The 23,565-nt window shown below is 33.2% G+C and overlaps 1 protein-coding gene across 2 annotated transcripts in view; it reads right to left on the bottom strand.

The window, feature by feature from the left end:
- Window positions 1-23,565, bottom strand: part of Tara (SERTA domain-containing protein 2 taranis) — a 49,127-nt gene that overhangs the window by 13,148 nt on the left and 12,414 nt on the right. Inside the window, exon 1 of one of the 2 annotated variants that reach the window (XM_074249467.1) lies at window positions 18,329-18,793. The exons of the other annotated variant lie outside the window; for it this stretch is intronic. Coding sequence (XP_074105568.1) covers window positions 18,329-18,349 — 21 coding nt within the window. The 5' untranslated portion in view covers window positions 18,350-18,793. Of the gene's footprint in view, window positions 1-18,328; window positions 18,794-23,565 lie in introns of those variants that run through there. 2 annotated transcript variants of the gene reach the window in all.

Here is a 23,565-nt window from a genome sequence, read left to right as displayed (position 1 = left end):
AGTAACTAGTAACTAGTATCTAGTAACCAGTAACCAGTAACTAGCGATGTGTTTTAGATTTACTATATCCAAGGAGAGCAGCCGTAACCTCTTTAAAGTTAAACAAGATCATTGGGATCTTTAGCTTTTTTTTCTTTACACTTCTTGGACAATTCTGCTTGTGGCAGATCTCAACAAACCTTTCAGATTATTGCACGTGACTTATTTTAATATAAATCGGAAGATCCGACCAGACAAAGGATAATGCACTCAATTGTCCCATTTGAATTTGTCCTGTATTGTTTGCTATTGAAATTTTAATCTTTATTTTTATTTTCCACTCAATTTAATCGTTTTTGATTTTTATTCAAGACGCGTCAATTAGTTCAAGTTTATAATCGAATTTGGATAAATATTTACAGGATATTATTGGCATTTGTGTTACATATACCCACATATGATTTACATATGTGTAAAAATAAAATTATCCACGGGTTTTATACTCGTCAAGGTTATGCGGTGTTCGTGAAAGTTATTCGAGCAAAATTTCGCCGTAATGTGGATGAAAAATCGCGAGCTCAATTTATGTGTACATATAATTCATGGTACACACTGTCTCGCGTATCATAATTGCGCTCTTTTATCCTACTCCCGGTCAAAATACATAAACCAGACAAGTGTTTCTTCCAAGGCTGTATCGACTTTGTCATGACGAGTCAAAATATGTACTTGTATTAGCAGACTTTGCGATGACCAAAGACCAAAGACCGCCTCCAAGCATTATATCTATAATATATAATAATATAAATGCTGCGGACCAATAAATAAGAAAATAAAACAACAGGTAAGAGGATCCGCGAAAGCGACATGCCAGTCAGCTGGTTTAAGTACAATACGTCTGACAAAGAATACTCAACTTGTTGGTAATTACATTGTCTCTGTGCTCTAGAATGAGATAGGAGACCAAAATAGATATAAGTGATAAAATATAACGATAAATGGTAAACTAGGTGGCGAATCTAAGATTAAAAGGTGTAAGTTGGGGTAATTAATGATATGAAAATAAGTAGCATGACACTTTTTGTTGTGATTATAATATAACGCCCACAGACAGCAGCATTTACCAGCACAGTGTAGCAAAGAGTACCAACGGCAACGACTGGTTGATCGGTTGTACTGTTATTTTTAACTCGACGCCGACGCGCCAGTCCGTAGTCTAAAACTGTACACCTTCCTTCTTCTTTGGTCTCGGGAGCACCAGAAAATCATCATATATATTATGTCGCCGTAACTAAAACCCAACCCGAAAGCACACGAAGACGCATATTTTGAGTAACTATTTCCACAGTGACGGTGGTCTCGTCTATTTATAAGTTCATGCTATATTAATCTCCTTAAAATATAAGTATCAACTATAAACTTTCAAAACTGTTTGCCGTTTTAGAAATTTCTTGGGATTTTTCACCCGAGAGGTGGATCATATTTTTTAAACATCCTACAGCATGAAGAAATCCAATGACCATGTTACGTAATTACATATGGATCAATTAGACTGATGGATTTTAGTTGGTCTGGTTGGTTGATAAAGAAGAATTTTTCGAAACGTTATTTCCCGCCAGTGAGAACTGGCAACTGCGTACTGAGAACTCGCGGAGGAAGAGCGAGAGGGCTGAGCAAGAGGCCTCGAAATGTGGCAACCGAGCACCGATGCGTTGTAACGTTGGTTCCGTGCTGATACCCACGCTCTCAACTCCGCTTAACGTCAACTGTCCATCAGAAATGCCTCATGAGACTTTCTACTTGCTCAGAACATCAGTTGAGAATGGGATTGTCACCACGACACTGGCCTAGACCAGGGTGATTCCAGTTAACGCCCTAATCAGATTTATCATTCACGGTGTCCTAAATTTTTACCTTTCCTTGTCCCTACTATTACTTCTATTACCTTTTGCTCAATATTGTCCATAAATAAAGCAACCCACCTACTGCTTATATGTCTTCTAACAATTTAAAATATTAAGAGGATCTAGGATTTGAAATTGACCGCGATATTAAATTCAAGTATTCAATTCACTCCCTTCTATTTCTTCAAACTTACTTCCTATTTTTATTGTACTCGTAATTACTAAGACAAAGAGAAATTTGAATCGAACAATGTATCCTGAATAATACAAATGAATTATTACAAAACTTTTTAATTATTAAATTTCCTGTTTCTTTCTTTTTTTTTTTTTGAGCGCCAAAGAAAGTTTTTTTTTTTTGTGTTTTTTACTTTTTAAGCTGAACATTTAATAATAAGTGTTTTGTAATATCGACAAGATTATTGTTATTATTATTATTATTATTATATGGTGAACTGTAGAAAATAATGTCAGTTAGGATTCGAAAGGCTCATAGCCTCGCGCGTGTTGCGCTGCTTCTTTGGTGTCGGTTGGGGCAACTTTCTAGTTTAGCTGACGTGTGGCGCAGCACTGCGTGCCGAGCCACACATTCAAACCTCATAAATATATCGACTAACATATGTGTTTGTGCGTATGTGAACACGGTATGCCTGTGGTGAGAAAGAGAACCTACGCGAGCGTTCTCATCCCTTTTTATTTTATCTCTCTCCTTCTCTTATTATGTACATCAGTGGTCTCTTTCTCCCTTATACCTCAGCCCGTATGCTTGACAGTCGTATTATATTGAGGAAAACTGGTTTCAGTAGAATAGAGCAACTACGGTTTTGTATGAGACATAACACCAACCAACTAACCAACCAATATATGAGAGTACGTATAAATAAATAAAAACGCGTATGCTCAACACCCTCGCTCAAAGGTCAACTCGATGCCCGCAGCCTCAACACTCTCTTTTTCTACCCGAGGATATTTGGGGCATCCAGTCTTTAGTGTTGATCATCATCATCATCATCATCATCATTATTATTATTATTATGAGAACGGAGCAGTAGTCTAAAAAATAATCCACCATTAATACGAGTTGAGCCCCGTTAGGCAACCAAATAACTAACCCGGAATTTTACCCAACGGTTACTGCAATGGCAAACGTCACTAAAATGACTCGATTATATTTAATTTTGTAAAGTTAAATTTCTTTTAAGTACTATTTGTATTACCTCTGAACATATAAAACGTCCTGGCATTAAAATAAAATTTTTATTGACGAAAAATAGGATTGAGTCAGCTCTAGACTTAGACCCAAAGTAGGGTCATCTTTGTATTAGAAGCGCAAACACCTTTTTGCGTCGATAAAGTAAAATGAAATTTTCGGTAGAAGCCCAAAAAAATCTAAAGAAAAAGGAAAATAACAAAAAAGCAGACAACTGCTGTACAAAGAGTTAAAGTAAAGAGACAGAGGACTAGAACGAGAAAGATAAGACTGTTTTACCAACGGCGCCTCGTTACGGTTGGCCCGGCATCTAATCTCTCGTAATTCCGCGCTCTCTTTTCTTTATACTGTTTTTTAGTTATTTTTTGAACCGTCGGTTTTTCCAACCCCCGGCGGCACCAAACCGACCTCGTATCAGCTCGCCATGGAACGGAACGGAACGGGAGGAGCTCCCTCTGCAATATATACGCGTCCTTGTCAGACTCGGGGTAGTTTTACCCCAGCAGAGCGGGGAGAACAACGGGTTGATTGCACTGCCAGGCTGGTGCTCCTGTCTCTCTCTCTCTCTCTCTCTCTCTCTCTCTCTTTCTCTTTCTCTTCGTTCCCGACGTTCTTGATTTGATAGCACAGCGTCCTTCCCCATTCTCTCTCTGTTCCTCTATTTAGCTGGTATGTACTCCTCCCGCCTCTCTGGCGTACTTGGCCCCTGAGCCACCCGCACACACCCGCTCTGATCATCGTCCCACTCTGCTCCCACCGATCCCACTCCCACTCGGCTCGCTCATAATAACACAACCAGTCCTATACTCTCTAAATGGCTCACACCGGTTCTATTCGTATGGCTCACAATGTTGGTAGTTGATAGCGCGAGTGCGCACGCAGAGCCACCACTCCCACTCTCGCCTCACGGCCTCATAGCTGGAGAATTACCAAGGGTGGAATGAGAAGGGGTTTCCATAGCAACTCCCCACAACTCAGTATTACGTTTATTCTCTTTGTCTGACACGTTCACTTTACTTGGAGCTCTTTTTATATATATGTATATATAAATATATAAATATACAAATATATATATATATAGGTTCTCTAGTTCGCTCATACTATCACTCCAATACAGCTCGCTCTCTTTATATTATATATATATATATATATATATATATATATATATATATATATATATATATATATATATATATATATATATATATATATATATATATATATATATTATATATTTTATATTATATATTATACATATATACATGGATATATTTCTCTTGACTGCCGTCAGGCGAGTAGTGTTCTGACGACTGCAAGTAAAGAGTATACAGGCTGATTCACCATCCCTACTCGGCCCACCCTCGTTTCAAAGTTCTCCGAAACGAAAACATCGATTCCATTCGCTCATAGCCCCAACTAACGTCTTCTACTTCGTCTTGCTTCAACTTCAGCTTTATTCTCTTCTCCAATGTTATTCTCTACTTTTATTCCGCTCCTCATGTCTCATCTTCAATCTACTTTACTTGTACTTAACTTTATGCCTCTCATATTTTATACATACATACATACATACATACATACATGCATACATACACACGTGTTGTAAATACTAATATCATTATTAGAATTCGAATTTGTTAAATTTTTATCACTTTTTTTGTAATATTAAATAATGATCCTGCAATATAAACCCGCGAGAAAATTCAAGTTATTCATTATCATAATGACTCAAGATTACATTGACCCTAGGTGCTTTAATTAATTACTTCTCTACATTACATTAATTCAAGTATATTTATCCTAAGGAATTACGATGGAAGTTCTTCCAATTAATTACTAATTAAGAAGCTTATTTTGCCGTTTGGTATATTTGTTTTATTAATTCATTATATTGGAAAAATATATGAATTGTACATTGATAAAAGACAATTTTACTTCATTCAAAATTATCAAAATGATTTTATTGGTTCAAAATTTTTTCTCTTGAATTTTTTATCAGTGCTGATTAAAAATCTAAGTCGGTAGACCAAAGAAGAAGTTACCAAGGTTTTGAAGAGCAAAAATGAAGTTTGAAAATAGATATTTTTAAAGTTTGTCAAAAGTCATAAACAATAAAATAATAATGTAATAAAAGTTTAAAAAGCAACGATACTATGTGAAGAACAAATAAAATATAAAAGGTTGAGAAAAATAGTGCTTACGCAGCAGTCAGCTTTTTTATTCATTTTTTTGTGTGTATTATATTTTTTATTTTTATTAGTCGTGAAAGTGATGCCGAGGGTGGATAAAATTTTTCAATAGTGGAAACGCGCCAAACAGGTTGATCTGAAATTTGGAGACATTATTTCTATTATCTGGTTGGCCTTCATAATCTTTCGTCCAGTAGTTTGTTTTTAGTCGTATGTATTAAATGTATAAAAAAATCTTTAATATTTTCATAGAAAAAAAAGAAATTATGTATGACATATTATCATTGGTACAAATGAAACCAAAAAGTTAATTTCAATATATCTTCGGAAAATAATAAAATGCAAATAACTATTGTAATAATTTTTGTGGCTGTCACAATTTAAAAATATTATGTCAGAGCCGTACAAAAATAACAATAGAAGCAATGACAAATATAAAACAGGTGGAAGAATATGTATTATATTTAGACTATTAAGAGCGACGAGATAGAGACACTGGTGGCATCCAGAGGATGATTATCTCCAGTGAGTTCAGGGATCATACTGGCAATTAGAGAGCCTCTGGCCAAGGCGGTAGCAACAACCACTGTGACCAATCATTAAGCTTAAAAATAAAGACAGACATATAATATAATATAATAATGAATCTTGAGTCGCAAGATAAAATGTGATGAAAAAAGAGAATAATAATATTATATACGAGAGTTGAGACTAGCATGGCTAATACTCATCGGCGGCAAGTTCTCGTCAATGCCACTGATTTCCACCAACTGCTCGACTGGTGGCATTCACACGACCATCATACATATATTTATTTATATTTTTTATTCCTTCCTCTCAACTTCTTCATCCGTCTCTCTGTAACAATTTATCCCCCACCACTGCTCGCGACCTTTTTAGCGCTCTCTATTCCCCACTTTGTACAATTAAACTATCTTACAGTGTGTATGCCTATGTAGATATTTATAAATGTATTGTATTGTATGTTTGTTGTTTAAGCGACTTGTGTGAACCACAGCCGATATGTTATCAATCGACGCGCGGGAAAAATACAAACACCTTTGGCTTTGGCGGTAAGTTTTCCACTGAAAATTTTATCTATTTCTTCTTAAATTAAAAAAAGAAAAAATAGAAACAATTTTATCAATAATTAATTTACAGAGATAAAAAGAAGAGTCGATTGACCATCAGGATAAATGTTAACTTTACTATTAATTCAAAGTTCTTCAAACAAATATATTATTAAACTTTGAATTTCTAACAAGGGAATTTAAACTTCACCCCTTTGACTCGATGAAGTTGATAATGAGTTAGTTTGAGGCTGCAGAAGAGGCATCAGAGTACAAGTACGGGAGATGAGAGGGACCGTTATAATATATATTATATGCCTCGAATTGATTGTTCATTTGGAACACGCACGATCGGATTTCAACTTGTAGATCGACTTTAATGCTATACAAACGTACACGGGCTTAAAAAATCACTTCGTGTCGATCTGCACAATAGTACCCGGAGTTTGTATTGTGGCCGGAGAAAGAGAGGACTCGTGGCACGCTCGTGATATGGGAATAGACGAGAGTAAGGAGACGGTTTAGTTGGATATAAGGGAAAAGGGGCCAGTCGCTGAAGAAAATGAAAAAAAAAAAAAAAGACAAAGAAAGAAATGAAAAAAAGTAATGAGGTGAAAGATAAAAAGAGAGAAAATAGTTTGTAGGCTGACGAGGGCTCAGAGGTGATGTGGAAAGGAAAAATGAGGGTAAGGGTGAGGCGAGGATCTAGAAGAGGATAGTGAAGTATATACACCTAGAGCAGTACAGTGTAGAGATCTTTGGATCTCTCAAGGAGGACGAAGTAAAGGCTTCGACTTTATACTACTCCCGTGTCCGTGTGAAACTGGTTTGGAAGGATGTGACGTACACATGTGTGGACTCGGGAATACACCTTGGAAATTCCTTCACTCCGAAGAATAAGAATAAGAATAAGAGAAGAACAAGCCCAAGAGCAAGAAGAAAGAAGTGAGAGGGTTCATCTGACTACATACATGCGCATTCTCCTCGAGCCAACGTACTTTTCTAAACTTAGAGATTTATAATTTATTATTTTTTTTTTTTTTATTTTATTTTTACTCCTTTTAAGTCCTTCGTCTTTATCTTCAATTTATTTCAGTTTGTTAATTAATTATCTCATTAAATTGAATTTATTTAGTACAGAATTTTTAATGATTTCAAATAATTACTCGCATTTATTTTCTGTAAAGTAAAATTATTATTATTATTTTTACGTTTATTTAAGAGACATGATGTACTGTATGAACTGTAAGTACGTTTGAAGGTATTCGCATTTTGAAATAAAATATATTGAATAAGCGGTCGAAGTTAAGAGAATAATTTCTTAAACGCTCGACTAAAGCGAAGTGAAATTCGAGCGTCGGTAATGGCGTAAGCGTACACGTTATATAGCACTCGCGATATATCCAACTCATTCGAAAATACAGATACAGGCTTGAGATACATACACAAACTTATGTATGTACATAGGTTTTATACATACATACATACATATATACAATATGTATGTGAAGCGAGGGGAGGTAGATGCCATGCTTTAGCTGAACGCAGTGCATAGAAAGGGTTGAGTAGGGAGAAACTTGGGGTGGGTAGACGAGTGGTATATAGATATACATGTATATATAGTATATGTATAGATATATAATATATAATATATAATATATAATATATATATATATATATATATATATATATATATATATATATATATATATATATAGACGGCGGGTGTGGAGAAGAGGATCGCGGGGAGAGTAAAGTACTGACTACAGGGGTGAGAGACGAGAGGGAGTAAAGGGGAGCAAGGCTTCATCAGGGGTGGCGCCGTTCGATAGCGTGCGCACGTGGTCGTACTTCGTTGAGCCGCCGTCGCGGCGCCAGAGTCCTATTAAACCTCAACTCCCACTACAGAAAATAGCGAGCAGAGTCGACGCAAATGTCTAGCACAGCAAAAAATAATAAATAAAAAAGAATATTAAAAAAACACACGACTCAACTCATACATACACAGTACTCTTACATCGTACAGACACTACTATTACATGACTTAGATCCCAGTGAAATTCCCTGGATATTCTGCGCAGGCGTCGGTAATTTAATTTACTTCACCAACTGACTTTGATTTAAGATAAAAATTATTTTTCATTTTAAATAAATGAAAGCTTTCTACTCAGCCAACGGTAATGATATTCCTTGATTATTTTATATTTTATTTTATAATTTATTTCGTCAAACTTTTAATCAGAGTTCAGAATTTTGAAAATAATTATCGTTGGAAATATTATTTTCAACAATAATCATGAAGCTTTTGTTCAAATGTTGCATTTTCGGGTTTTATATGCACAATGTCGTAGTTTACGTAGTTGGTGCGTTATGCAATGAGTTAACAGTACATATATGTTTTTAAAAGTTGTCAGTATTGCAATTAGTTCAAAGGGTTTAATTCAATATAAATAAAGTAACGTCATTTAATAATTTTTATTTTCAAAGTTTTCATTATTTTTAAGTACATGTACATCTGTGTGTTTGTGCTTAATAAAGTACTGAGTATAGTCGGGAGATAAATTTAAACATGTATAAAGATACTTAGTATAGGCTTTGTACGTTAGTTGCGTAGGCGGTAGGCACGTCATACGTTTGTGATTACTCGTTGTATATGTTTAATGTTGGGAAGACATGTATTGAGAATGTACGTAAATGATAAACCCAATATATGCTTATGTGTGGTGCGTATCTAGTAGAATTCTTGCGTAAGTAGTATAGACTGAACTAACGTGCTTAGGAGCAGACGATCTTGTCGCGACAGAATGAATATAAGTCTTGCTGGTTGTTGTCGAGACTCTACACTCATGTGTTATGTCCATGTGTAACGAGTTCACCAGTATATAAAGCGTACACATGATAATACATATAATATATAAGCAAGCATGCACGCAAATATCGTATGAGCAGCTATCGCGTGCTGCCACCTGCACCGGAATGCAAAAACCTCACACGTGCTTTATATCATTTTTTTTATCTTTTTATTCATTACAACGTCAATATTTTTATTCAAAAATTTTATTTTAAAGAAAAAAATCTTTTGCTTAAAAAATTTACAGGCAACGTTGATCTGCCGTAAGCCCGTGTACAGATAAAAAATAGTAATAAAGGAGACAAATTTTCGAAAGATCTTAAATGACTCTTCCATTCCAGACAATTTAATCTAAACCAATCTCTGATCGATTGGATTTATACCGAAGACTATTCGGTCGAGCAAAAGACTTCCGAAGATTGAACTTGTGCCGATAGAATGTAATGTATAATATATATATATTTACATACATACAGACATGATAAGAAAAAAAATAAAAAGAGCAGGAAGAGGAAAAAGAGTGTATATATATAAACAGTATGGTTTTTCGTAGCTACTGCCAGTAGTTGTTGGCAACTCAAGAGAAACTCGTCAAGTACTTGCGTTCACTGAACGGCAACTTCTTCCTGCTGTTTCTTTAAATCTTATTCCTCTGTCTGTTCTTGGTTTAGCATCTTTTTATACTCCTGCTGCAGTCGTCTTTGTCTCAATAAATTTACATATGATAAACACACTTTTCGCGACTCTTATTTACATACATACATTACTTTGTGTGTGTGTGTGTGTGTGTGTGTGTGTGTGTGTGTGTGTGTGTGTGTGTGTGTGTGTGTGTGTGTGTGTGTGTGTGTGTGTGGCTATATACACAGCAGCATTAACACGCGTTATCAGCGGTGCATCGTACCGTGTTACACGAGTAAACGATACTCGGTGCCACCTGTGTGCAAGCTCTAAAGATTGCCTCAAGCTAAAAAGCATATCACGGCTTTTTATGGCTCAGTAAGGAGAAAAAGTGACAAAACTATAACACGTGGTTAAAAGTCAATCGCTTTTTACATATTTACATTACATCGTGTGAATTTGAAATCAAATTTCATGATGTACACTGATAAAAGTTTACTTTGCCTGAAAAAATTATAAGAAAAATTGAAGTTGTTTTTGGAGCAAGAAGAAATTTTTTTGAGATAAATAAATTTTTTCGAGTCAAGAAAATTTATTTTAGAGTTAAGAATTTTTTCTTTCTATGTAACAAAATGATTTGAAGGATTTTCAAAATCTTCTCACTATTTTTTGATAATTAATCATTAAAAAAAGTGGAGATAGAAAAGACAAATCATAAATGTACAGATTGCAGAGATGAGAGATGGTGATTTGAATGTATGTTTGTCATAGTCGCATCGAGACTGGCGACTGAGTAAGGTTACAGAGAGTACGGTGATCGAGCCGAATCGAGGAATCGAAGGAAGGCGAACTGAACACAAACAACACCAGACAAGAGTGGCACGAGGGGCGCGTGCCACTTTGAAAGGAGTGGTGGAAAAGTAAGTTATGCGCGGCACGTGAGCCCTCAGAGATCCGTCGCTACACGTAGTCCAGTGGCGCTTTTTCTCCTCTGACATCTCTGTCGCAGTATTGCCGTGGGTACCTCTCGTTACTCCCTTGAATAAAGAGTAAAAGATCAAGGGTGCGAGTAAGGGCCCGACCACCAACTACCGCTCTCATCTGTTTGAAAGACACTCTAATGTTTGTGCATAACTCGGATGCATGTTTGCGGTCTGTTTTCTTGGGGTTGCACTTTTAGGATCTATTAAGGTGCGTAAGTAAAGGGATATCACTTTCAGGAGAAGATAACGAGGCTTTACAGGTTAAAAGATGTTTTTTCATTGACTACTATCATGAAAGTCTTAACCGCAAACTATTGGAATAATAAGTTTATTTACTCCGAAATATTTTTACGCAAAACAATTTACTATAGACTTTTCCGGACAATTTTCCGGTATTGATTAATTAAAAAAAAAAAAAAAATAATTTAATTGGTTAATCATCAAAAAATTATAGTATTATAACATGAATGTGTATTTTTGTTCTCAAATCATTTTTTATACTACTATAAATATTGATTTATATTGATGATGATTTGGGAAAAATTTATCGAAAAGTTTTTTCTTTTACTTACATTTCAAATTGAATAAATTAATTTTCATTGATGTTTAATCATTTTATAGGAAAATAATTAATTTTAATGATATTTAATAATAGATAATTTTTTTTTGAGTCAAGAAAATTTATCCATAAGAATTTTAGTTCAATATTTAAAAAAATTACATAATTTAATTCAAATATCAAATACAAATGTTGATTACTTCGATTTGCCATAAATGAAATAAAATTTTTAATAAAGTTATCATTGATAAAAATGATGGAGCATATAATTTTTAACAACCTATAAATAATTTTCTGACAAAACTAGGTATATGTAGTAGACTCCAAGTTTATAGTAAACTTATTTTATGAAAATGTTTATACATAATTAAACAGACTATTTCTCAAGTACAGCTATTAATATTGTAAATATTAGCGTGTTAGTTAAACACAATTGACTAAGTTGTAGTCAACCGTATAACTCGGGGATAAACTTTGAATACTTTAAAGTGAATCTTATAATTTACACGTGACGCACGGCATATAAATTCGATGGCTATTTATCTGTTTCTTCTTTAAACCCCATTCCTGGTTTTAATTTATTCAACACGAATACCCAAGCGAATATATTAAGCGAATAAGAAACATCTTAACTAGAGTCACTCGAAAATGACAACAACCACCCCATAACCACGTATATTTAAGAGTATAAACATACACACGTGTATTATACGGACCATTTATTCATCACCTGTTGTTATGTGTCTCCTGTACACACAGGCTAAATTGCACATAACACGCGGTCAAAGCCACCGCGGTGACGTCCCCGAGTTGCATGTTTACTCGCTGTCTCAGGCTAAATTTCGTTAATGTATGCATGTACAAAAGTAAACGACCTCCAGAATATAAATATAAAAATAAGCCCAGCGGGTTCATCACTTTCCGTGTTAGCAAATAAAAAAGAGAAAAACAAACAGGACAAAAGTATATTGGGAGTAAATCATGAAATGAGAGCAAGGACGTCGAAATGCATTACACGTTTCACAAGAGATTGTAGACCGGGGGTAGTTCCCGCATATAGATAGACCAAACGGAGCTGGAAAGGGGCTAGTAGTGTGAGAGACCTGGAACGTGGGAGTAGTGTAGTGGAAAGAGGTTGCCGACCGTAACCGAGAACAAGGAGTCAAGGGGTGATAAGCAGAGGGATGACACGATCCCCGCATACTGCGGGGCTTCGATTCCTCCGCTGAACCACGTGTATTTACTATTTCCTCTTGCATATAAACACGCTCAAAAGTACTTTATATAGATATGTATAAATAAATAAATATATGTACATTCGATCTGTCAATACCGTCAGCTGTTGCTTTTGTCTCTCAAAACGTCGCGTGTTTCTCAGTGTATATAAAATATATGCATTCTCATATGTTATGTACTTGCTGTAAAATTCATGGATAGATGAGCGTCACTGTCAGTTGTAAAAACACGTGGATCGAATATCTGCGGATGTACACAAAAAATAAAGTTTACTTCAATCGAGAACGTTTCGGTCTTCAGAAATTTTTTCTTGGACCAAAAAGAGTCTCTTTCAGAATTAAAGAAAAATGTTTTTTAAATTAATAGTATTAAAACACTTGAGTTAAGAAAAAAATTTTTTTCATTAAAAAAATTTTTTTTAATTAGGCTAAAAGATATTTTCATCCAAACGTACATCACTAGTTAATTAAAAAAATTATTCTCCAAGCTCAAGAAGTAAATACTTAAATGAAGAATGTCAATTTTCGTAACTTGAGAATATTAATTTTTTTACAAACTAAAAATCATTTAAAATTTATGTATCAATATGTTAAAAATAATTTTAATAATATTTTCCACAAAATATTCTGTAGGCAACATTATTTTTGTTGAGCCAAGATATCTTTTTTTTTCTGTATATAAGGAAATGCTTCAGGCAATCTTTCATTGTCAATTTATTTGTATTTGTAGATAATAAGTGTAAGGTGTATTGAAGAAATTCCCCTTGAATGTGGCAAAATAACTCAGCTAAGCTTGGTAGTAAATGATGGGGGTATTTGTCGAGTTTTGTTATGTACAAGGTTTAGGTAGGGTCAAGGACAGAGGACGAATGAGTGTAAAAGAGAATAATAATGGCAAAATGTGTCTTATGTAGTATATAGTATACTGAAGGTATTATGTATTATATAGTACGAATAGAAGGTATGTATATATTTCTGTTAGTGTGACACCTGCAGCACCACCAGCAACAGAGTGTGTCGAAATCAAAGAACCGGCGCCAATAAACCATTCTCTCTCCTACCCTAATGTAATATAATGTAAGCTTTACTCCATTACATCCACTGGGATCAGTTATGTTTGTCGTTTTGGGTCTTGAGACCGCAACTGAGTCCCCGCACGACAGGTACCATATTATTCATCTTTCATTACCACAAAGTCCATGCTCCAAGTAATTTCTCGGCTACTACAATGACTACGCTTTAACACTCAAACTTTAACATTGCTTCAATCATTCAAAGTAAAGTTTACAAATTAACTAGTAACTCGGTCAAAGATGTCCTGCTGCGGTTTTCGATATAGAATAATGCCCGATCATTTGTAGAACTTGATTTTGGTTAAACATTAAGTGTTAGTAAATTATTAAGTAAGTAAATTTAAATTTATACATAGCCGAGTATTATTGCCTGACAGTAAATCATTCATAAACAGTTAACATAAGTTTATTTTTAAATGGTAAAACATTATGCATTGATGTACCTGTTGATGAAAGAATTAGTCGGCAGTTTATTTTTATTTATACATTATACACTTTAGCTCACTTATTTATATATTTATAAAAGTAATGTCAATAACATTTAATGTAATAATCGAACGATGTCACGTAATAGTTATATACAATATACAACACTTGTTTACAACTAGATAATTACACACATCGATAATAATATAAATTATCTTACTATCGACAATTTACGTGTACTTGTACATTTTTACTATTATATATTACGGTCTACATATATACTCAACATTTTTTAGTGACGTATAATCGCGATGAGATATTACGTTTTATGATTTATACATACATACATTTATAGATGTACATGTGTGTGTTGGGTACTTATTTTTTATTTACTACGAGTCAGCTGATTCACTGGTAGTATTCCCGTGAGTGGTCTTTTAATAGCGTATATTTGTAAATGTAATCAAAACAATGCCACGCTTGAACAAATGTCTATTAGATTGATGCAGAGAAACCACGTGTACTAATATATATAGATAGCGTAAACTCATTACGTTAATTCACCAGTTTCTCTCTCTCTCTCTCTCTCTCTCTCTCTCTCTCTCTCTCTCTTCTTCTCTGTTTAAATAACTCGATCTTTCTTTTATTTTTATTTTGGTTTTTTAAGTAAAGATATTAGTTGTTATGCTGATAAACAAAATTAAATTAATTACAGAGCATAAAAAAATTATTTTTTTATTCCAATAAAATTATTTTGACTAAAAAAGAAATAATTTTTTCTGTTGAATGAAATTACATAATTTTGAAATCAATGTACATTTAAAATTTATACGTAACTAATTTCTTATTATCGTCTTTACTTATTCGTATTTAATATGTATTTATGCATGTATTTAGCACATGTGATTAAGTGTACGAGGTACGGGTATTTTCGTAGAGCAGTGTGTGATGCCGTGGTGTAAAACAGATAATTATACATAATGAACGGGTATACATATTTGGATAGGATAAACTGTTGTCGAGGGTCAGGTACGAAATGAAAATAAATAACATTAATAATAATCAGCTGATAATGCGAGTGTTGGTGGTGCAGTGTGTTAAAGAGACGGATGACGTGAGAGCATGACGAGTAAATCGAGTGCGAAAAATAATGAATAACGAGAACGATAAATAGTCGCGGTGAGCATGCTACATGTTATATGTGTTTATAAGTAGTAGAAGTAGTATTTAAGGTACAAGAGGTGTTTGAAGTAGGAAAGAAAGAAAAGAGCAAGAGGTCGATGTCGGTGTTAGCACAGAGTTAGTCTATGTATATACAAATAATAGTACACATATAAAGTGAACAAGCCAGACAAATGAGAGGCGGGATGGAAAGGAGGCGGGCGCAACTGTGAAACAAACCGCGCGTAAATCAAGTCTCGTTGCTCTTCAAAGCCACCACGTGGTCGCTTGCGCAGTTTTCACGCTAACGAAACTATGACGCTCGAGGCGAATTTATGAATGGGAAATCTATTGACAGATCCCGACGACGATATCTCGCTCTCTGTACTGCCTATCCTGCTCTTACTCTCATTAATGCTCTCCAGACTTCACCACGACGGCTGATCGTATTGGGGAAAAAGGCCAATCTACCTCCTTTTCAACTCTATGTATTTCTCGGGTCACACCTACTACGAGACAATGCTCATCGTCTATCTATCTATCTATCTATCATCATCAATAAAAATCAGGGACCGATAAATACACATGTCGGGTGTATATCCACTAAAATGCTTCTGTCGCGACACTATACATTCCGACTCTAACTACCCCCTGCAATATGTCACATGTCTATAAATAAATCTATAGACATTTTTATTTCACGTATAAATTTACTTTATGGAGAATAGATATATGTTCAGGCGAAAAATTATCTGTTTAATAGATTTGTATAACCAGACATCTCTCATACAATTGCTAGCTAATCCGACTGGTTTATTTTTATGCCATTATTAAATTCCGCCTCACTAATTATTTTTGGATAAAATTGAAAAAAAAAAAATTAACTTGATTCAAAAGAAAAATTCTTTTACCAAAAAAATTACTCCGAAGAGTTTCATTGTCTTAAAATTTAGTTTACTTAAATTAAAAAAATTTTTTCTTTTGACCCAAGTTAATTTTTTTTTTTTTTTTTTTTTTTTTTTTTTTTTCAATATACATAAATTCAACGACCTATCCATTTAAAAACTCATAATTTTTACTATTACCTCACTACTTGACACTGCTATTATTATGACAAATTACTACGAAGATAATAGAACAATAAAGTGATATAAAATATCAACGATTACTATATACGTATATACCTACGATCTCAGATTAACTATTGACTCAAATTCATTGACAGTACACCTGTGACTATAACATCTACGTATAGGTGGATAGATATCAGGTAGTTCTGTTAAAAAGACAATAGATACGTCAGTGGGGCACGCGACCCGCTAAACTGCTCAGCATTCACGAACACTCTAATAGGGGGATGCCCGAATTTAACATAACCACGTGTTCTTGGCTTTTGACAGTCATTTCTAAAGACTGTGTTCTTCACCTAAAATTTTTTTAGTCTAGACCATCTTCATCAATCTCTACAATATTAAAATTATTCTGTTAATTAATGAAATAAAAATACCACGTACTCCGATTAAATAACTAACTACAGTACAAGTTCTTTGACATTTATGATAACATAATTTATAAATATATTATCTAACATTAAATGAATATTTATATAAGTATGTTTATTTATTTTTTCACTGCCTGGTGCTTGTATGCTTATTACATACTTGGTACTTATATAAGGAAACTTTAATTGAAGTCACGGCAAAAAACGTCCAGTAAAGAAGTCAAGTTGGAAAATGAAGTCGTAGAATTGAAAAAACTTTCCTACAAAGTTGTTGTACTGGTAGTCATAGAAACGGTTAGCCGCTCGATGGTTGGTCATAAGTGCCTGCGAGACTTTCCTGTACTTAGCTATGTGTAGAAGTGTACGTATGTATCGCCGAGCTAAGCTGTGTGAGACGAGTTGCTATAATTATATCACAGATCGTCGTCGGTATGTCTATGTGTGTACTTACACATTACACGTGAGGTGTAAGTATAAGTAGTAGATACAGATACACATACCTTGATGATGGCTTGTACCAACGCAAGTGCTCCAATACTTGTACTTGTACTATATTTTATTATATGTATATTAAATTAATGTTAATGTATTAAGTACTGATAGAAGGATTGTAGATACAAGTAAAGAACAGATGAGTGTAATACAAGCATACTTATAAAAGAATAAGCAAAACAGTCTGCTCAGCCGTTTACTCTTGTCGTCTCCCCGCTCTGGTCTCTTATCTACTCTATTCGTTCAACTCGCGAATCCAGTACTTCCTTCTATTCACTCCCTCCGCACTCGCCAGAGCAAAGAAACGCGGGATCGCTTGAAATTCAAACAACCGAACACGAGGTTACCACGCGTCAAATCTGACATTCCTCAGACATACATATACGATGCTTTTTGACAGTTTACTATCTGTTTGAATACCCTGAGGCTTTTACTTATAGATCAAGTAATTAAATATTTTTTAATTTTTAATCTTTCTGTTACTTTTTCTAGTCATTACAAGTGAAAGTTTTTACAGACTAATAATTTAAATATTTTTTTTTTAATTTTTATTCCAATTGTATTTTGTCAAATAATTATTTTATTTCAATTATAATAAATAAAATAGACAATTTATTTATCAAAAATTTTGACTCACCAATACAAGTGACAAAATGGTCTATCTTACAATAAAAAAATTATTTGACAATTATTAAATACATAAGATATAAATATGTATATATTTATATATATATATATATATATATATATATATATATATATATATATATATATATATATATATATATATAAAATAACACTTGTAATTATAATTATAATTTTTTTAAATTAAGAGTAATAAAATTAAAGACACTTGTAATGACAAAATTTTTGAATGTTAAATTCCAAGCACTTGGAGTTTTAGCTCAATTTTTACAGATCAGGGATCCGTCTAAAAAATGAAATATTTTTTTATATTTTTTAAAATAAAACTAATAAACCATATTAGTAACTTTGGGTGTGTAACATATTCACAATAAGATAAAAAATAAAATAAACCGTAAATCCTCAATATGTGAAACTAAACTTCACTGAACTCACCTGACCAACGTCGCACCACATTATTATTTAGCTGGCACTGATGACAGCATCTTGGATCGTTCGTAAACCATACAAAGCACAGAAGATAAAGCCGATTTATTTTTAAAATTGCAAGAGAATACGACCGTAAAAGGCCCACTGCTTCAGTTGCTTCTGGTTATTTTATTATTTAAAAGTTTATCAGTTTGAATCAACTATCAAACATTTGAGTTTTAAATTTTAGTTTTAATTATTGAATGTTAAAATTACAAATATTTCTATTATATTAATTATATTTATATGTTATATATTATTATCATAATATATATGAACAGATATATATTATATATAATCGTCACGGTCTCACGAATGCCGTAAGCCGTAGTGTAGTGTGTATAACGTTTGCACGGGTTGTACAATAAAACACCGCACGATCACTGGACGTAAAACAACTCTAACGGACAAATCTACTTGCTGGTTGGCCATGTAAAGCATTACTGAAATACTCTGACAACAGTCTTCGACGAGTACCGCCGTTCGGGTTTCCTACGCTCGATCTCGGGAGTTTCCGCCGGCGCTCGGCCCACCTGCACTCCGGCACAACGCTACGGGACCTCAGGCTCGGTGCGAGCTCGCTTGGGGCCCGGCTTCTTCCCAGCCTGAAATTGCTGTTCCCGATCGTGGGATAAAACCACGAGAGAAATTATCCAAGGGAGACGAGGCCAGGGCTGTTACTCTGGTTGCTGTAAACTACTGCGCACTCGGCCGGAGCGCTTTCAGCCTCCACATTCTTGTCGATCCACGAGCGCTTTCATTTTTTTATTTTATTTTATTTTTATTTTCTTTTATTTTTTTTTCAATCTCATTAAAATTTATTTTCAAATTAAAATTACTATTATTTATTTTTTTACTCAAAACAATTTCATGATCAATAATTTCTTTTAATTTTTTTTTATGTAAATAATATTATAAATAAAAATAATTAGGTAACATTTATAATGTATGTTGATAGTAATAATAATATGCAAAACGTGGAAACAGCTTCTGAATGAACGTGAACGGGTGTAAATGACCCCGTCCATCATCCAACAAGTCGTAAAATCTTAATGAGGTGCGCAACGTGAAATGCCACCGATTCGAATGCGTGTGCGCGACTTAACTCTACGCGCGAGAGTGTTCAAGTAAATATACATAAAGGTATACAGATATACAAAGATTCAATGTAATCAAATGTATGTACGCCCCCAGAGAATTCAGTTGCGAGTAACGTGCAGAGCAAGTGAAGGAAGAACAGACCACGCGGCGAGATTTTATAAATAATCATAAAAATATAAATAGTATGCGTCCTTCGAAGGTCCTCGCTGATCTTGGATCGCTTAAATTATGCACTTAACACACATATACACGTACGATTGTTGGTGACATGTCTGTTGGTACATACTGTATGGACTATTGTCGTTTTTACTATTACAAGATATCATCTGAACCTGACTTTGAGCAGTAATTAGTAATTAGTAATTAGTAATTATCATACGGAATACTATATGATGGTTGATGGGCTCTTTGTATCTTTTTACTCAGATCTGTCGATGTTGGATTAGATGAATAATGTTGACGCGGATGAAAATGAATATTGTTTGGCTGTTAGCACTTTGGCTGTACAGGACAATTTAGTTTGTCAGTGTAACCACGTGTTATCCTAACACAACATACAAATAAATTGCACGTGCAATATAATAGAGTTCTGTTGTGAAGCATGTGTGGTACCGATGTCGATACCTGTATTTGTACATGTACATATGTGTATCAGGGATATCGGTACGTAATCTTAACAGCTGATCGTAAAATCAATTTAATGGTTCGATTAAACGCCCAAACTTAACAAATAGCCGATGTACTTGACTCTTATGTCTGTTGTGTGGATGGATATGATATTGGATGTGTGTATTTGGAGTATACTTGTATATGGTAATAAGAAAAGGAGGCGTCAAACGTCATTCACGGTATTAAAGCTAAATTATGAGTTTGCTTGGTATATGAAACGATGAATGAGCCGTCTCATAATTTATGACGTTTAAAACACAAGATAATCCTTATTGAAAGACACACCGCAAGTACTATGCTATCGGGCTAATTGAGAGGAGAAAGGTAATAGAACAATTACCGTTGAATGAAAAGGTACTTACAGCGCGAGCCCTATTCAAATTTACATTACAATTTGTGTTATGGTATTAAATACTTTGTTATTTCGTAAAACAGGTACACAACTAAATCCACAATATAATTATTCTACGGAAATAGCATTAACTTTGTGCATCCACACTTAATTAAATTTGATAATAAGCTACTTATTGTTGGTACTTTGGTTTACATTTTTTTAATTTTTTTTTTTTACAGAAAAAAAAATATCTCTAAATTGAATTAAAAATAAAAAAAATTATAAATTAAAAATATTGTCAGCGTTGAACCCCACCAAGCGACATCGATTACTTTTTCATCGATCCGCGGAACACGTGACGATGCAAAATGTAACTGTTTGAAATTTACAGAGTTTAAATTTTAATCTAAGTGAAAATCAATATTTTTGTAAATTTTTTTTCTACACTTTTTACTCCAAAAAAAAAAAAAAATTTTATATTGATCATGAAAAATTTAGAAAAAAAATTATCAAAATTTTGGAGTAAAATAAATTTTTTTTTTTTTTAATAAAAAATATTTTGAAAATAAAAATATTTAAAATATTGGGCCTGAGTAAAAATAGTGACGGGGCCCAGTGGTACCCACATAGTACGGCATCCGTTAGGTTTTAAACTCGCCACTGGCATAAACTGTAGACATTGAGCAGCGTAAGAATCGTGCCACGGCACCAGACAAAACGCTAGTACGCTCGCGTTGTCGAGCTGGGACTCTATAAGCCTCGAAGCATAAGAAAATTCATCGTAAATATTTTTTATTACTCGCGGTGTAAATCCTCCAGAAGGAAAATATTTATATAAATAATAATTTTTATTTATTAAATATGATATTGTAGATTGTTGAAAATTTATAATGGATGTCGCTGCTTAATAAATCGCGGTTTTGCGCGACATTTTCATACACTGCCGCTCCGTAGTCTTCGGCTGATGCCCGAAGGAACATGCGAGGGCGCAACTACTTCGAGACCTCGAGAGACAAGGACGGTAAATGTGGTAACGTTAACCTCTGAGGAGGAAAGAGCGCAAGATACGTTGAGAAACAGTGAGAAAGAGCAATCGATGTTATATATTTTCTCTTTGCTCATTCCTTTTATTTTAGCTCTTTCTTCTATATATACTTTTTTAATATTATTTATCAATTGATGTTTGTATAAACATTTATTTTTTTATTTATAAATATCTCTATCTATCATTGATTTGTAGATTAATTTTGGATAATTATTCTCTACTCAGTATTGAGGCGAAAGAAAATTATTGTGAGTGACGGCGGTGGGCTTGACGGAGACAAATAAACTTTTATATTTTATATTCGAAGTAACGGAGAGCCCGCGTCGCAGTTTCTGAACTCCGCCGGTTTGGTAGAGATCCTGTCATCGACGTCACAGTGAAACTTTACTTTCAGACACGATGACGATGGAGAACGGAATAGCTGATGTGAGAGCCCTTTTCATTTTAACAACGCAATCAACGCGCTATACTCAAACTTTATATATATCTATATATATTTTAGTTATTTTGAGTTTTCTCTGGTTTTATTAATTTTATCTACTGCTACTTAAATGGATTAATGTAAATTCAATTTCCGTTTCATTGTAAATTTACATTTCTTTATTATTTTTGTAAAATAAAATTAAAGAAAATACAAAATTTATTAAAAATTTTTAAAACTATAGACTTTTAAAATTTCCTCTTTCTGTTGTATTTTTATTTTATAAAATTTTGAAATCAGATTAAAAATTTTTAATTTAAATATATAATAATTTAATTTTTCTTAATTTCATGTCAAAATTTTTTATATTTAATATGTAAATTATTAATTTGAATAATGATAAAAGTTATACGTCATTTTATCATAATGTTTATTAAAAAAAAAAAAAAAAAAAAAAAAAAAAAAAAAAAAAAATTAAGTTTGGATTAAAAAGAGAACAATTTTACGCAATTTCGGAGAGCAAAAAAAATTAATTCTAACAAAAAGTATGACAGAAAGATTTTTTCTAAATTAATTCTTTCAATCATTTTTTTGTTAATAGTCATTATAAATTTATAATATAACATGCTTCTAATCGTGTAAATAATACTTGCTCAATTAATTAACAATTAAGAATATTAATCGGCAATTTATGAAATTGATAATTATCGTAATCAACGAAACAATTATTATTTGTAATAATTGATAAAACTCCTATTTTAGCCTGAAGATATAGTATGATATAGCATTGGATAAATAAAACCAAAAATAGTTTACGAAAACGATTTGGGGACTCACTCAACTGGTGTACATGTACCCGTTAAATAGTGTAAGGCATGAGTGCGTGGTGAGGGCGCGTTCTCTATTTATAAAGCAGTACGCGTCTAGATATTACTGTATGTACGAATATATAACTAAACCGTCTGACGCGCAACAGAGCCCGGGAAAATTTTGTGTATCAGCGTTCCAAAATATTTTTAATAAAAATTATTTAGTTAGTCAATATACCCCTTGCAATAAATAATATTTTCTGATAAATTCATTCGAATATGTAGAAAAACAAAAAAAAAACTAAATGGCTCATTAATTATTTATAATTGTTTAGCTATTTATTATTTTCGCCTGAATTTTAATTTTAGGTAATTATTTTTATTTATTAATATAAAATTATTTTGTTATTAATTAAATCTATGGGAAAAGACATTTGTTATTAATCACAATGACATTCTACACTTTTAATTTAATTGATGTAATTTATAAGTGTGCCAAGAGTTAAAAAAAATTAAGTAAATGAGCGGTTCCCGTTTATCAGTATTTGGAATTTAATGATAAGAATATATATCATTGACATCAGAAATAACTTATGTCCTCATGTGCAGAAAAATAATCTCTGCTTCTTTCTCACTTATTTACACATACTTACATGTACATGTGTATTTACAAATAAAGTTACAGTATTATAATATGTATGTATAACTCGATGAATCTCGTCACCTTGCGTGTATATAAATTTTATTTTTTTTTTGTAAAATAAAATAAATTTCAATATATATTCATATAATTAACTTTTCTTTTTAATTCTTATTTCTCTCGAC

This window comes from Cotesia typhae, unplaced genomic scaffold (assembly GCF_013202065.1).
Source record: "Cotesia typhae breed Kobodo isofemale line unplaced genomic scaffold, CoteBio_Ctyphae contig_5, whole genome shotgun sequence".
Lineage (NCBI taxonomy): Eukaryota > Metazoa > Arthropoda > Insecta > Hymenoptera > Braconidae > Cotesia > Cotesia typhae.
Note: the sequence above shows the minus strand (reverse complement) of the source record. Positions and strands in the feature narration are given on the sequence as shown.